The sequence below is a fragment of the Lissotriton helveticus genome, chromosome 8 (genome assembly GCF_964261635.1).
Source record: "Lissotriton helveticus chromosome 8, aLisHel1.1, whole genome shotgun sequence".
In the NCBI taxonomy this organism is placed as follows: domain Eukaryota; kingdom Metazoa; phylum Chordata; class Amphibia; order Caudata; family Salamandridae; genus Lissotriton; species Lissotriton helveticus.
In genome coordinates, this window is record NC_136069.1 from 766,472,547 (window position 1) to 766,490,122 (window position 17,576).

Below are 17,576 nucleotides of genomic sequence, written 5' to 3' on the forward strand. Positions count from 1 at the left end.
TTTGTCTGTCTGATTGTTCTGCTCTAACTCGTTCACCTTCTTCTAGTAATTCCCTTTCTTGGGCTTTTTCTGAGGATTCCCTACTTAGTTCTGCTTTTCTGAATTCCTTTTCTGTTCTTTTATGCGATTCTTTACGCCACAATTCTATGGCATCTTTCTGGGATTGTCTGGCTTTCTTTTTCCATAATGCTTCCTCTACTCTCATGATGCACTCGGCATCCCAAGTTCCTGAAACAGGCCATCTATATTTCTCTTCGAGATCCTTGGTGTAGTCCACCCATAAATCTAGATACAATATGGCATCTAAGCCATGCTTATGATACATGAAATGTCCAGGACTGTCCCTAGGAGGGACAGGAACTGATTCTTCGAGTAACCCTTTTCTGGTTTTTATCTGACGTAACTTAGAAAACAGCGGCATATTTGAACTTGAACACAATACACAATGAACACAGTAATAAATAGCAAACAATCACTCACACCACGACATCAAAAACACATTAATAACAGTTCGAACAGGTGCTACCTAATACATTGAAAACACAATACTTCGAAAACATAATACTGGAACTTCTCGAGAAACTATACCAGAGAACAGACTTACTAGAATTACTGGATGCACTGCTAAAACAGTACAGAACATACCGGTCTCCTAAAGAGACACGTCATACCGTATCCACCTAGGTGAACACGTCGGACCGGATCTGTGTACCCAAACCCGTCGGACCGGGCACAAATTAATGAACCCGTCTAGATACGTTCCCAGCAACGGTACTGTTGGACAGGCCGCATGGTCGGGCTGCCCCCTCCCCGCAATGGGACCTGGACCCTGGCTCCCCCTGCATCCCCAGCCAGAGTCCCCGACGACCACCCGAAGTACACTGCAATTCCTCACCCACAAGACACCAGCTCCGAACCCAGCTGGCCCGGGTCACCATCCACACCACGGCCTCGGCCCAGCCGCCATCTTGGGCCACTACAGCACGAGGCCGCGTGGCCTCAACTCGACCCTCACCCTGGGCCCGGCCGGGCCCGACATCGAGGCACCAACCTCCCCCCGGGAGGCAGAGTGACCACTTGGCGAGTCAATGGGAGAAAGGAATCGTCAACGGCTCTCCTCCGCCAGGTGTCGATCACCCCCGGCCGCCTGGGCGCTGGCTCCACCCCCCTGCTGGGTGTCTGGACTCCCTCATCCCGGACCTCCCGGCCCCCCCCAGGCGCGAGGGTCCGGACATCAAAGGGGACCAGACCTATAACTGGGGCAGGACCAGACCAGGAAACCAGTTGTATCCTGGAGTCGAGAGACCCGAGAAGAACTCCTCTGTGACTGGCCTGCTGGCGCTGCCGCGGCCCTCTGCCTCGTGAAACCATCGTCTTGGCCTGCTGGCGCTGCCGCGGCCCTCTGCCTCGTGAAACCATCGTCTTGGCCTGCTGGCGCTGCCGCGGCCCTCTGCCTCGTGAAACCATCGTCTTGGCCTGCTGGCGCTGCCGCGGCCCTCTGCCTCGTGAAACCATCGTCTTGGCCTGCTGGCGCTGCCGCGGCCCTCTGCCTCGTGAAACCATCGTCTTGGCCTGCTGGCGCTGCCGCGGCCCTCTGCCTCGTGAAACCATCGACTTGGCCTGCTGGCGCTGCCGCGGCCCCCTACCTAGGGAGACTATCATCTTGGCCTGCTGGCGCCGCCGCGGCCCGATCCACAGACACTCCAGCTCGAGGATTGTGAGCTCGCCTCTTACCACTACCTGTACCGATCCGGTACCAAGACTGTCCCGCTACCCCCTTTTTCCCTACAGAGACTAGAAGTGAGAGGACCCCCGGGTCCGAGATATCCTGTATCGCTGATATCCTTGCCTTAAGAACCTTATATAAAGCATTGAACTCGACTTGGTGTGGTGCCTGTTTGTGGGGAGGGAGGTAACTTGTCTGTACGATCGCAGGAGACGGTCCCACCCGGGGATCTCTCCCTCAGTATCCGGCCGACCCTCAGGGTCCCCGTCTAACATTGGTGGCCAGCGACGGGATCCGAACCTACGCATAATCGTACAGAAAGTCACCCGACCCACGACACACGACCACCATGACAACAGAGAGCGGAACAACGGAGAAATTCCAGATGGAAAAATTGGAAGATTACAACCACCGAGAACTGAAGCAATATTGCATGGAACTTGGTCTCCCAACCACGGGTCTGAGTACGAAGGAAGACTTCAAACGAGCCCTAGAAGCCTGGGCAGAAACGGGTACGGCCGTACCCCGAACACAAACAACCGAGACGAGCCCCGCACCAACTAAAGAAAGAGCGGGTCTCTCCCTGGAAGAGATCCGAGAAAGAGAAAAAACCAGACTCCACGAATTAGAACTAGCCCGACTCCGCTTGGATGGAGAACTCAAGCTGGCAGAACAAAAAATAACCCTGGAACACTTACGGCTCAGGGAAGAGCGAGAAGACAAGCAAAGACAGAGAGAGCTAGAGGAAAAGAAACTAGAGTACGAACATGAGCGCAATCTCAAAACACTGGAGGTCCAGAAACAGAATAAAGACCTCGGGCTCCCCGAACGACCGACCCCGTCTGCCTCGACCGAACCCAAGGTTCACATCCCCAAAGATGTCATCCGGGAATACCACAAGAACGATGATATACAGCAGTGGTTTAAAGCCTATGAGGTGGCAATGACCTCCCACCGGATTCCCCGAAGCGATTGGGGAGCCGGATTATGGGGGAGGTTTGTCAACGAAGGGCGGGACGCCCTGCTACAACTCCCGGACCAGCTGATGACCTCCTACGACCACATGAAGGCCGCCCTCCTCACTCGATACGGGCTCACACCGGAGATGTACCGCCAACGGTTCCGCGACTGCAAACGGATTCCGGGTACAACTTGGGTGGAGTACGTGAACTTTTTTAGCCGAGCCTTCGAGGGGTGGATCAAGGGCAACAAAGTAACCACCTACGAACAACTCTTTGACCTTATCGTATGGGAGCACCTGTCGAACAACTGCTTCGTGGAGCTCCGGCAACACCTCCTGGACAGTAAGCTAACCGACCCTCGACAACTCGCCGTCGAAGCCGACCGGTGGGAAAGCACCCGAGTTGGCCGGAACGCACCCCGCGAATTATCCAGACCGTATCGCCCCCGAGGGGGAGGAGGAAGTCAGGGTCGGGGGAGAGACCCCGGTCCCTCGTCACCCCCCAGAAACCCCTCGACCCCGGTTGGCCGAGGAAGCCCTGCCGTCCGGGCCGGTTTCCGGGCCAACATTACGTGCCACAGGTGCCAGCGACCCGGCCACTACGCCAGTGATCCCAATTGCCCAAAGAATCCGAACACTACCCCCCGCCAAGTTGCAGCGGCGGCCCTAGGGGAAGAACTAATCCCGGAAGACCAGGAAGAGTACGAGACCGATCCCTCTGAATGGGCACCCGCCGCCATGGCACTGGTCTGCTTAGGAGAGAGAGACATGATTCCGCGGGCCCCCCTTCCCGCCAACACCCAGAAGTACGGTCAATGGGTCAACATTAATGGCCGCCGGGCGGAAGCCCTCCGCGACACCGGGGCCAGTGTAACGGCGGTCCGACGCCACCTCGTCACTCCAGACCAAATCTTGCCGAACATTCTTTGCCCTGTCCGATCAGCCGACAATTCCGAAAGCCTATGCCACATGGCCTGCGTCCCCTTCGAGTGGGGAGGAGTAACAGGGATGTTAAAAGTAACTGTCCGCGATGATGCCCCCGTGGACTGCCTCCTAGGAAACGACCTTGAAAGCTCTCCCTGGGCAGCTGTCGAACGGAGGGAGCACCTGGGGATGCTCGGCCTCCCCGAATGGGTCTGCGTCACGACCAGGTCCATGACCGCCCGCGCGGTCCCCAGCCCAGAAGAGCCCGAGTGGCCAGAACCTCCTCCCGCGCTCATCCCCGAGGAGGCCGCCCCAGAAGCCAGTCCATTGACCCAAACCGAAGAAGGATCCGACCAGCTTCGGGACGTCCCTGACCTGGCACAATGGCGGCAGGAGGGAGGCCCCACGCAGGAACAATTCCGGGCCGAACAGAAAACCTGTCCCTCTCTCGTAGGACTCCGGCAGCAAGCCCTGGCCCAGAGCACCGGGGATACCTCGGGGGCCCACTGGATCTACTGGGACCAAGACCTGCTCTACAGCGAGCAGAAAGTTGCAGAACTAGGGGCCAGTCGGGTGCTGGTGGTGCCCCTTCGCTTCCGAGACTTCCTCCTGAACTTAGCCCACGATGTCCCCCTTGCCGGACACCTGGGGCAGGATAAAACCTACGACCGCCTGGTGACCCATTTTTTCTGGCCCCACATGCGGAAGGATGTCACCAACCACTGCAAGGCCTGCCCCACCTGCCAGGCCAGCGGAAAAAGTGGCCGAAAAATCAAAGCACCGTTACAACCCTTTCCTGTCGTCACCACCCCGTTTGAACGAGTGGGAATAGACATTGTGGGGCCCCTCGACCCTCGAACAGCCCAAGGACACCGGTTCATCCTGGTCCTTGTAGACCACGCCACCCGCTATCCCGAGGCCATCCCTCTTCGGACCGTGACGGCCCCCGTGGTGGGCCGGGCCCTGATGGGGATCTTCTCCCGGGTGGGGTTCCCCCGGGAGGTCGTCAGTGACAGGGGCACGAACTTTATCTCCAGATATATGAAGTCCCTCTGGCAGCAATGCGGGGTCACCTACAAATTCACGACCCCCTATCACCCGCAAGGAAACGGACTGGTCGAGAGATTCAACCGCACCCTCAAGGGGATGATTATGGGTCTAGAAGAACCCCTTCGACGCCAGTGGGACGTGCTACTTCCCTGCCTCCTGTTTGCCTATCGGGAGGTCCCGCAGAAGTCCCTCGGCTTCAGCCCCTTTGAACTCCTGTACGGGCACCCCGTCCGGGGCCCCCTCAGCCTAGTCAAGGAGGGTTGGGAGCAGCCTCCCCAGAAAACTCCCCCGGACATCTACAGGTATCTCCTGGCTCTCCGCAACCAGACCCGGCGGTTCCGAGACGCCGCCAAAGCCAACCTCGAGGCCAGTCAGGAGGACATGAAGAGGTGGTACGATCAGCACACGTCCTCCATTGAGTTCGAACCTGGACAACAGGTCTGGGTGATGTCCCCGGTTGAGCCCTGTGCACTCCAAGACAGATGGTCCGGGCCCTTCAAGGTAATCGAACGCAAGGGGCCCGTCACCTATTTAATCGACATGGAGACTGCCCGGAACCCCCTACGGGTCCTCCATGCCAACAGGCTCAAACCCCATTTTGTGCGATCCGAACTCAGCCTCCTGATGGCTACCGATAATGGGACAGAAGAAGACTCTGAACCCCTTCCGGACTTACTGAGGGCCCTCGAGCAGGATGGCTCAGTGGAAGGGGTCCAGCTCTCCGAGGCCCTGTCCCCGGAGCAACACCAAGACTGCCAAACGCTCCTGAGGCAGTTCGCCTCCCTGTTCTCCCTCACCCCCGGAGTCACCCCCTGGTGCCTCCACGATGTGGACACCGGGGACAGCCCTCCTATTCGACACCGAGCGTACCGCGTACCAGACCGGGTACGAGCCTGCATCCAGACCGAGGTGTCCAAAATGCTGACCCTAGGAGTGATCGAACCCTCAGACAGTCCCTGGGCGAGCCCAGTCGTCCTAGTTCCCAAGGCAGCTGCCCCGGGCGTTGCCCCTGAGCTCCGGTTCTGCGTGGACTATCGGGGGCTGAATGCAGTTACCCGGACCGACGCTCATCCCATCCCCCGGGCAGACGAGCTAATTGACCGGATGGGGGCCGCCCGCTACCTGAGCATCTTCGACCTAACAGCGGGCTACTGGCAGATCGGCCTCACCCCTAGGGCCCAAGAACGATCCGCCTTCTCTACCCCAGACGGGCACTACCACTTTAAAGTCATGCCCTTCGGCATGAAAAACGCCCCGGCAACGTTCCAACGGCTGGTAAACCAGGTACTGGCGGGCCTGGAAGGCTTCAGCGCCGCCTACCTGGACGACATTGCTGTGTACAGCCACCAGTGGACCGACCACCTCCGCCACCTGCGGGAGGTTCTACACGCCCTCCAGCAAGCCGGGCTCACCATCAAAGCCAGCAAGTGCCAGGTGGGCCAAGGGTCCGTGACCTACCTAGGACACCAAGTGGGAAGCGGGCTGGTGGCCCCTCTCCAACTCAAGATTGCTGCCATCCAGGCCTGGCGACCCCCTACGACCCAAACAGAGGTCCGGGCCTTCCTGGGGCTCACCGGATACTACCGGCGGTTCATGAAGGACTATGGCAGCATCGTGGGGCCCCTCACGGAGCTCACCTCCAAAAAGAGCCCCAAAACCGTCAACTGGACCCCGGACTGCCAATCGGCCTTCGAAAAGCTAAAGACCGCCATGTGCACGGCCCCCGTGCTCCAGGCTCCCGACTACAGCCGGGAATTCATTGTGCAGACGGATGCCTCCGATCATGGTGTGGGGGCCGTCCTCTCCCAACTCAACGCCGAAGGGATCGACCAGCCAGTGGTCTTCATCAGCAGACGCCTATTGCCCCGAGAACAGCGCTGGAGCACCATTGAGAGGGAGGCCTTCGCCGTAGTCTGGGCACTCAAGAAGCTCCGGCCATACCTCTTCGGCACCCACTTCCGGGTGCAAACAGACCACCGACCCCTGCAATGGCTGATGCAAATGCGGGGGGAGAACCCGAAGCTGCTGCGCTGGTCCATCTCCCTGCAGGGGATGGACTTCACGGTGGAACATCGTCCAGGCCAGGACCACGCCAACGCCGACGGCCTGTCACGCTTTTTCCGCCTCAGCGAGGAGAGTCCCCAGGAAGATGGCTGACTCTCCCCGCCTTCAGCTGGGGGGGACGCATGTTGGACAGGCCGCATGGTCGGGCTGCCCCCTCCCCGCAATGGGACCTGGACCCTGGCTCCCCCTGCATCCCCAGCCAGAGTCCCCGACGACCACCCGAAGTACACTGCAATTCCTCACCCACAAGACACCAGCTCCGAACCCAGCTGGCCCGGGTCACCATCCACACCACGGCCTCGGCCCAGCCGCCATCTTGGGCCACTACAGCACGAGGCCGCGTGGCCTCAACTCGACCCTCACCCTGGGCCCGGCCGGGCCCGACATCGAGGCACCAACCTCCCCCCGGGAGGCAGAGTGACCACTTGGCGAGTCAATGGGAGAAAGGAATCGTCAACGGCTCTCCTCCGCCAGGTGTCGATCACCCCCGGCCGCCTGGGCGCTGGCTCCACCCCCCTGCTGGGTGTCTGGACTCCCTCATCCCGGACCTCCCGGCCCCCCCCAGGCGCGAGGGTCCGGACATCAAAGGGGACCAGACCTATAACTGGGGCAGGACCAGACCAGGAAACCAGTTGTATCCTGGAGTCGAGAGACCCGAGAAGAACTCCTCTGTGACTGGCCTGCTGGCGCTGCCGCGGCCCTCTGCCTCGTGAAACCATCGTCTTGGCCTGCTGGCGCTGCCGCGGCCCTCTGCCTCGTGAAACCATCGTCTTGGCCTGCTGGCGCTGCCGCGGCCCTCTGCCTCGTGAAACCATCGTCTTGGCCTGCTGGCGCTGCCGCGGCCCTCTGCCTCGTGAAACCATCGTCTTGGCCTGCTGGCGCTGCCGCGGCCCTCTGCCTCGTGAAACCATCGTCTTGGCCTGCTGGCGCTGCCGCGGCCCTCTGCCTCGTGAAACCATCGACTTGGCCTGCTGGCGCTGCCGCGGCCCCCTACCTAGGGAGACTATCATCTTGGCCTGCTGGCGCCGCCGCGGCCCGATCCACAGACACTCCAGCTCGAGGATTGTGAGCTCGCCTCTTACCACTACCTGTACCGATCCGGTACCAAGACTGTCCCGCTACCCCCTTTTTCCCTACAGAGACTAGAAGTGAGAGGACCCCCGGGTCCGAGATATCCTGTATCGCTGATATCCTTGCCTTAAGAACCTTATATAAAGCATTGAACTCGACTTGGTGTGGTGCCTGTTTGTGGGGAGGGAGGTAACTTGTCTGTACGATCGCAGGAGACGGTCCCACCCGGGGATCTCTCCCTCAGTATCCGGCCGACCCTCAGGGTCCCCGTCTAACAGGTACTCACCGGGAAGCAAAACTGAAGGCCTCGGACTGGACTGCTACGACGTCTGGTTACTGCTACGCACTACGCTTGAGTTCGGAAACAGGTGGGCCTCCGGATACCTCGGACACTTGCTCTCTCGGCTTGGGCTCTGGTCGGGACGATCCGCCTTCTTCACCGCCTCGTCTGGATGCCGGACCGCAGTCTCCGTCTCCTCCGTGGGCCTGAGGGAGACTTGAAGCAGAAATATCTGCACGTGCACAGTAGGGGTCCGTCACGGCTGTAGAAGGGTCAGGGGGCCTGCGTTACATCGCCGGCGCGTGGGGAAGGGGCTCGTCCCTGTTCGGGCGCCATTTATGTGGTAAATAAATAAATAATTACCGGTACTATTTTTCTATGCATTAACTGAAAAAGGATAGCTCAATAAATAAGAGGCAGAATCCGTGGTATCTGAGTCATACGGGTTTTAATTAGATGGCTCGAGCCAATGGACCATCGGGTTCCATCACCTGCTAAGGTTCAGGAAGGGACAGGACACAAGGAAAGGGGGAATGGCAGCTGCCCCATCTCATTAACATCATACAGTATATATAGTAAAACAGTACAATTGCATTGAATACAGTAGGCGTAACAAGTGACAAACAGAAGATAAGAACATATGAGCGTGAAAAGAAGGCGTGCACAGGGCGTGCACGGAGACATGTGATGTAAACGTCACAGAAATGTCATAAATGGGTGGATACATGGAGGGGGCTACCTGGGCAGCTGGAACCTTTAACCTACTGGTGCGCGCAAACGGGTCATGACGTGTAACTGAGGGGAGCTGGGGGCTCTGACTTCTAGCACTAGAAGAGGAGACTAAAGTCTAGGATGTCAGAACGGCCTGTACCTATAGCATATCTGATATCTTGTGTTTGGAGTACATGTTGCTTGAATCTAAAAGTCATCAGGGCAAAGGCTACTTGTCACTAAGGCTGGTGCATGCATATATTTCTTTGGATATTGCGTGTGCTATGGATCTTCTATGGGTATTAATTCAGTAATTCTCTTGCATGGAGACAGGAAGACTAGACTATAGATGAAGATGTTTATGCGGTTCGTTAGCTAGGAATGTGAAGCCGGGGAGCTGAACTGATAACTGTAGGCATAACATATCCTTGGCAGGCAGGCCGGGCCGAGCCGGGCACCGCGTTGCTTGGCAGGAAGTGAGTGAAGGGTCAAGGATGCGGGCGGGGCTGCATCTCTCCTCGGAGTGGTTCAGGAGACTTGAGGCCTGAATCTGGTGTCCGGGCCCTGTGAGGCCTAGAAACGGGTGCAACTCGATGATTTAACGTGCATAATGTAAAGACGTTGGCAACATAGGCCTAAAAGCCTAATTCACGTTGCTTTCAGGAGGACTGGATAACTGACATACTAATGTTGGACGCAACTGTAAATGCGTCATTATATTCGGTCATGGGGGGAAATATGCATATTAATCATGCACATATAACATATGATGGGGAACACGTAGGGACACATGACAGGGCAAAATTCAATTTTCCTCATTGCGACATTTGCTTCTCTTTTATTTTGCGCTCCCCTTTGTTGCATATTAGAAGGGCGGAGATCTCCAAAATGCTGGTCCTCCCTAGACTTTTATACTTCTTTGCTGCACTGCTGGTGTTATTAAAAAATCCTCTTCAAGGAAGTATGATCGAGTCTTATTTCTTTGACATGGGACTCTGGTAGACTTAGGCTGTCCATAGAGAAATTATGTCTTATTACTGGATGCCCCTAGCCCAGAGCAAAATGACGTGTTAATGGCACTGGGTGGACCCATAAAAGTGGAATGACTATTGAAAGTAGAACAATAGAAGTCAACTTGGAATATGCGAGTTGTCCATTGGTGATGGAGGACTTATGGCTTACAGAGATCCAAATCGTCCCCTTATGCGCCTGAATTGCCTCTATGGTCTCTGGCCCAGTGTGTGGCTTTAAGAGAGCTACATCATGTATGCACCTGGGCAGAGGCACATCTTGTAACCTGACCTGGGGTGTTTTTTCTGGTCTCATGTTCCGCAGACCTCAAAGGTGGGACATTCTCAGTTCCTAAAGTTTCTACAATATGCCTTTCAAATGTACGTTGCGTGACAGGCTTGGCCCATCTGGTACAATGGAAAATCAATAAAATCTGTTGTTAAAAAAAGGTCATCTTTTGCCTGTACGTGACATTAAACCAACAACCTGGCACAAAACTGGTGGTCCTTAAGGAATGGTGGCAGACCACTGGACTACGAGCTATCCGAGGAAGCAATGAAGTTGATTTCTAAAAAGGCTAGGGTACAATATATCCAATTTAATTATATTACACCACACCTAATTGACCTATAAACAGATAAGGCATATGTATTCAGGAACCTGATCTTGCTGCCATAGGTGCACATAAAAGGTGACAGACACCATATGGTTTCACAGTGTCTGGAGATTTCAATGTTTTGGGACAGGGTGTTAGGGTGTGTATCTGAGGTGGCAGGTATGATATTACTGGGGGACTCTTCTCACAGTCTATTATATCTGAGGTCCTAGACTGAGTAAAGGCCTGTGGATTGTGGGGCTGGCTATGGTGTTAGCATAACGGTGAATAGCCATAGCATGGACATCTGCGGCCACCAAAGGAGTCTTGGAGCAGCAGGGGGACTTCAAAAAGTGGACACAGGTTACGTCCAGTTGGGAAAGGAAGGGGGGCCAAGGTGCTGGAATTGTGATGTCTTCCTGGAGAAACCGGAAGCCAAACCCGATGGAAATCCCAGTGAGAATAGAGTCGGAGTAGGTTGCTTGTGGGTGCTCCCGACCAGGCCTAGTATGTGACCGTATGAAACTTGGGCGACAACCCTCTCACCTAATCAACTGCAAACTGCTGTACTGGGTATGTGTATATATTTTCATATAAATGTAAATGTGTTACGTTGCAACAGTATTTTGACCTGTATCAATGTAAGATACCTCAATTGCATATGTTTCTTGTTGGATTGATTGGAGTACTTCTGCTAGATTCGGCTGTCATAGTTGGATACAGTAATTATGCTCTCAGGTAGTAGGGACAGAACAAGATGTCAATTGTTTTTCCCCTTTCAATCAGGAAAAGACTGTAATTACATAGTGAGTACAAATTAATGTATGGATAAACTATAATGGCATTGCATCACGGTGTACAACTAAAACCAATAAAGATCTACAGAGAAACAAAAATAGACTCATTAATGGCGGAGAACTTGTCACTGTACCCTCTGAAGGTAGCACAATTCAATAATTCGGATCTCTATACTGAGGTAATCTTTTAGGATGAAGATGAAATTGTTCCACCAGTTCCTAGCAGAGCTAGAAAATTCTTAGTGAGCAGCGAGCAGAGTAACCTGTATACGCAGTTTCTTCTTGGAAAAAATATGAGAACGGACTTCACCTGAGGATTCAGGCAGGGGCGAGCATTCAAAAACACCCACATATTTATACCACTTTTGAAATGAACCTTCAACAACAGACGGACTAAGAAGAAAGAAGACATATTGCTTTTCTAGCAAACATTTTGAACACAGTACAATACTCTATGTTTTGCTGCCATTTCATTTGGATAAGTCCTAAATCACCAATGCATAAACTTGGGTAACACCCCAATCACAAGATGGCTAGTATGGCCTGTTAACTAGAGACAACATATGAAACTACCATGTATCAGAGCAGTAAAACGACACATGGGGATGGTTAAGCAGAGACAAGCACCCATATATTAAATAGAAATCGGTAAAAAGTCACTACTGTGAGATTTTCAAATGGGACCTGCACAGGGGGTGAAACTAGATCATTGGCATTTGAAGCAGATTCTCTAGGAAGCTATAGACAATAGCCCAACAGGAGAAGCTCAAGCAAAGATTGTCCCACTTGGCTTTCAAGCTAGGATGTCACTGAATCTTCGTAAACGTGCTACACCAACAACAGACTGATCTTTAATTAATTTAAGCAAACAAAGACATTTACTTTAGAAATCGTGCATGTTTTGACACACTAAGTATGTATTGCGCTATCTGTTAACAGAATAACTTTAATTAAATGGCCACTGAACATTTTATGTCCGTTAGGTGGCAGAGAGTAATGTCTAGTGTGGTATTGTAATTAATATCCCAAATCGAAGCAGTAAGACAAATAGTGTAATTTAGAAAAACAAGGTACATGTCACTTACTTTTGCTGGAAACTGATGTGGTCCATAAACATTACAACTTCTTGTGATAAGAACTGGAAACTATATAAAAATACGAAAACCTAATCAAAAACAATTTTAACATACATACCAAATCCATAATTAAACAGGTGGAACCATTAAGGAATACTGGGTAGGCAAAATAACTGCAATGGACATAACTGTCTAACTTGTAAGGGATGTGGCATCAACCCAAAATATAATTTTAACATTAAATAATCCACTTGTGTTTAATCTCCCACAAATCAAAGTACTTTATCTGTACTCAAAATAGCACTGTTTACTTCTGCATGCCATAAATAAAATGTAATATCAACTTGTAGAAGAGTTATACAATTATGGTGGCAATTGTAGATCATGCACTGAACAAATAAACATTTACAGTTTTCAGTCAATCAAATGTAAATTTAAGAAATACATCAAAACAGAAATGTTTATCTCTAACTTCTAATTCCCCAACATTTATCTTGAAAGATGGCTTCAATACAATTACATTAGAAACATTGGCCTTCAAACTCGCCGATTCTCACGACTGAAACAGGAAGAGTGTCTCCAAAATGTAAGAACTTCTCTTTGAACTATCAATTTTGAAAACTACTTCAAGTGGATATTAGTCAGTATGAGTGTTGTGGACATTTGCCCTTTTATGAAAGGAAATCCACTCATTTTTGTAGATATGTTGTATATTTTTATTAAAAAATTTAATGCAGGATCAGATTTATCAAACTAGGTATCGGTGAAACAGTGGCTGAACTTGGCTGTCACAACTAATTGAGCTGAGCCACTATTAAGGCTGCCTAGGCTTATTGGGGTCTGATTAAGACTCTGGCGGTCCTGGAGTGGGCTGCCATGCCTCCGCTCCGCTCCAGGACCATCAAAGTCATCCACACACCGGATGCCAGATGAGGAGTTAAAATCTGGCAGGTGGTCCTACCGTAGCTGTCCCACAGTGCTTCCTTTCAAAAGCTCATAGGGGAGCCTAAGAAGGGCTGCACCGTGGACCGCCACAGCGTGTTGCAGCACAGCATGGACAGTAAAGTCCATGCAGTCCTGGAACTGCGGGTGCATACAGACAGCATGCACAGTCAGTGCCAGCATTCTTATGGCGGGCTTACTGCAATGAAACCACTGGCATTGAGGAAACAGTGGAACAACCAAGTATATGGCCGCCTCAAGAAGCCATGCCCCGGCCGGGGATCGTGGATCCCAGACAGTTGCGGCGGACTGACCGCTGCAGTTGTAATTGTTGTAAACGTTGTTGGACCACCACTGCAACTATGGCAGTCATAATTAGGCCCTTAGTGTGGACGATATAAAGTTTTAAAGCTCTTTCCAACTACAGAGTACTCAAAACTTGTTTTAAAATACAATGGAGATCAAAGGGAAGTAGCAAGGGAACAATCTGATGTATGGAAATTACCTCAGGTGAATTTTCAGAGTAACCTGTATGCAGTTCTTGTACTTTTGAAAAACTGTAAATGACTCACTAGACTGTGTAACTCAATAAATCTTCTACTGCCGTCATGGCAATTATAAAAGAAGCATTCTATGACAAGACTATACAAAATCTCAAACCCTTCAATCCTATAGTGTTGGAGACAGACCTGGCCTGGCTTTCCCAGCTCGCAAACCGAAAAAGCTCATAGCTATTTCAACCAAAATGGTCCTTGAGGATCTGGGACCATGTGTCCACTAGAAAAAGTCTACCACCTTTACCTCTCTGAATACGTCCATAGCATGTAATCCCAAATTCCTGCCATCCAAGGACCCCATGTCATTACCGGAATGGACAGAGGGAGAATGCCGGACTCAGAGAGACCGTTTTCATAAAGAAACGATCAAAACGATGCAAGCAGGATTTCAACGTAAGGGAGTCATCTCAAATCCAATATTGTCAACTTAGACACTAGGCACTACTATCAACCGACACGCTACAGCAGCCACGAGACCATTCACAAACTTGGAAAAACTGGTTTGTAACCAACAGGCTTGAAGGGTCTAGTTTTTAGAACATTTGCATCCTCCAAGAATCTAAACCAGTCTCACAGCACTTTTACTATGCCCGTTGGGAAGAGTTTTTAGGGGAGGCTCTTCCAAATACAAATCCAAACAAGCTTTATTCGATTTAAAATGTCAAATCATAAAAGCACATAATATTTAAAACATTTGACAACAATGGTTTGTAACTAACAGGCTTGAAGAGTCTAGTTTTTAGAACATTTGCATCCTCCAAGAATCTAAACCAGTCTCACAGCACTTTTACTATGCCCGTTGGGAAGAGTAATTAGGGGAGGCTCTTCCAAATCCAAATCCAAACAAGCTTTATTCGATTTAAAATGTCAAATCATAAAAGCACATAATATTTAAAACATTTGACAACAATCGGACACAAAGCCCGTCCACAAAACATAATTATGGCTAATAGTCTTAGGTTATTGAGTTAAAAATATAGCAAATCTACAATGAAGCTAAAAAGACAATCTTGCTTTAAAACAATAAATATTGATAAAAAGGATGTTACATTGTATTCCGAAATTTAATCACAAGTTTTAAAAAACTAGTAACTGCAAGAATGACATCATCTTCATCTAGTTGTTGGAGCTAGGTGAAAGCTGCAGAACATGATCTAATCCCCCAGGATTTAAGAACCGGTAATAAGAAGGCCCTTCGTGGTGCATGGTAAAATTTACAAAACAAAATAACATGCATGTTTGTTTGGTAGGAAATATTGTCACAGGGACAGAGGAGTTTATCCATTGACCAATTATTACATAGGGGAAAAGTAGTTAAACGAAAAAAGGTACCTAGCCTAAACCGGGTCAGCAGTGTGCGAGCATACGGACTAGGTTCAACCACAAGATACTTTTGAAGCCCCTCATGAGCAGTAATTTGCTGATATCTAAGGGTGGTATTTTTCCTTTGTTCAAGGTTCCACCCAACACCAACTAAGTGGTCTAAGGCCATCTTTTTCAAGGAACCTCTTGACACCATCTCTAAACTAGCAGGGTTATCGAAGAATTCTGGATGTCCTATCTCATTACACATACGTCTAAGATAGGAGAGTCATGAAATGTTAGAGACCCCATCCAGAGATAAACAGTCCTTTATTAGGTCTCTGTTTAAGGCGGTCTCGCTGGTAACCCAGACCTTGTGCCAAAGGAGTATAGGGGCGATCCGGATGGTATCCAGTATATAGGGGAGACGCACTTCTATGTGTGTCATGTATGTAGAAGACGTTTTAGGGAGGCCCAAAAGATGACAGATAAAATGATTTTCACCGGTTTGTAGGACCTGAACTTTTTCCCCTCCCCACACACCCGCTCCATACATTGCTACGGGGACACATTTGGCTTTATATATATGAATCAACTCTTTTGCTGGTTTCCCTCCTAGTTTTGAGGCAAAGTTTCTTAAGGCGCCCATGGAACGTATGAAGGACAGATGCCTGGCATGTATGGCTGCATTCCAAGTTCCCCTCCAATCAAAATTTACCCCTAGGTAAGAGAACTTATCCGTGGATTCAATTCTCTTACCATCGAGGTAAATCGGGCACGGCACCCACTTTGACCCCTTCTCACAGGACATTGTGTAGGTTTTTGATATATTAATTTTTAGGCCTCTAGCCCTCATAAAACCTGAGAATTTATCCACGGTCTTCTGCAATCCTAATCTGGTGCACGACATTAGTGCCGCGTCATCCGCATACAACAATATTGGTATAGGGGTCCTACCAATAGTTGGGTAATCATACTGCGACTCTCTGAGGTGATCTCCGACTGAGTTTATGTATAGGGTGAATAACAGGGGTGCCAAAATGCACCCCTGTCTTACCCCCCTCTTTATAGGAAACACTCCCCCGGAACACTCCCCCTTCAATCCGTACCTTACCCTAGCACCAGCTCCCCTATAAAGTTCCTTTATAAACAAAATTAGGTGGATGTCAACCCCCAAATCACAAAGCAGTAATGATGGGACCCCCTCTAGAAGTGAAATCAGGCCAGGGAACAGAGGGGAAAAACAAAGTACAGTCAGAAAAAAGTTCCCTCATTGGCCACAGCTATTTTTAACACGTATACATCATATTCTTCATACTACCGGTGACAAATCCACAACAATTTCCTTTGAATTTTCTTCACCAATATATATATCATTTTTATTTTTTTGGGTATAAATTATTCATAGCTTTGCTTACACTTTTATATTTTCATTAAGGTAAGATTTCATATAGAACACAAAATTACACAATACGCACATCTACAGTGATTAAATAATACATACAAGAGAAAAACAATAAGAGTAGATATATTACATATCACACACTAATGAAAAAAGAGAAAGTTGTTAAATAACAGTCTCTATGCCCCTGAAAATACCCAACCGTCCACAACATACATACTCATTCATACTGACATGGCATACACATGCACTACGTGTGAAAAAAGGAGATCTGAGTACTCAACAGCAGGGAATCCCTGCTGATTAACAGATCTCAAAAATCAAGTATGAGACCCCGCACTCTGGTCTACGCGCGTTTCGGCGACACACCCAGCCACCTTCCTCAGGACCTTTTTCCGTAACAAACACAGGAAACCAGGGGACCTAAAAAAGTACAAAGAATAATTTTTGTTGTGGGTCTAATGTCACCACGAAGAACCAATTTAATTCTGAATCCATAAATATATATACAGTTTAAAACCCATTGTTGACACTTCAGCTCGGATTGAAACACCACTTTGTCTAAGTCTACAAGGAATATACATGGCGGCACGTAAGTGCAATCATATGGGTGCAGAAAATCGGAGCTCAGACAAGTACCTGAGAGACATAGTTAATCAGTCAGATATAGAAATCTATATGTGTGTCACCTAGACATCTCTCTCGGCAGACATCCTCCATGAAGGATGTATACACCACAAAATTCATTATCAGGATAAGTTTACTTACACTATGGTGCATCAGAAAATATTAGAAAAATGGAACCGAACACTAGAACCACAGCAGAGGCAGTATCTCAGTCTAGCAAATCCCTAGACAAAAGGAAAGACCATGCTAAATTAATAAATGAGTAAAGAAAAAATCCTAAAGCAGAACCTGCCACCTATAGGCTATAATACTTTACCTATTTCGGGCTTGAGGGAGTTTCTATGGCAATTGGAAGATGACGCGGAGGTAAATTTGTGAGTTCTCCGATGTAAAGTACATTTCTTGTATTCTGACTAGAAGAGTCACAAATGGAAAAGGATAGAGGGGAAAAAAGAACAGAGTGGAGAAAATTGTAAAAAG

At 50.1% G+C, this 17,576-nt stretch overlaps 1 protein-coding gene across 2 annotated transcripts in view; it reads right to left on the reverse strand.

Annotated features, from left to right (window-relative positions):
* Positions 1 to 17,576, reverse strand: part of TGDS (TDP-glucose 4,6-dehydratase) — a 465,036-nt gene that overhangs the window by 95,323 nt on the left and 352,137 nt on the right. For both annotated transcript variants that reach the window (XM_078657602.1, XM_078657603.1), the window contains exon 7: positions 12,276 to 12,335. In XM_078657602.1, the coding sequence (XP_078513728.1) occupies positions 12,276 to 12,335 (60 nt within the window). The remainder of the gene's footprint in view (positions 1 to 12,275; positions 12,336 to 17,576) is intronic.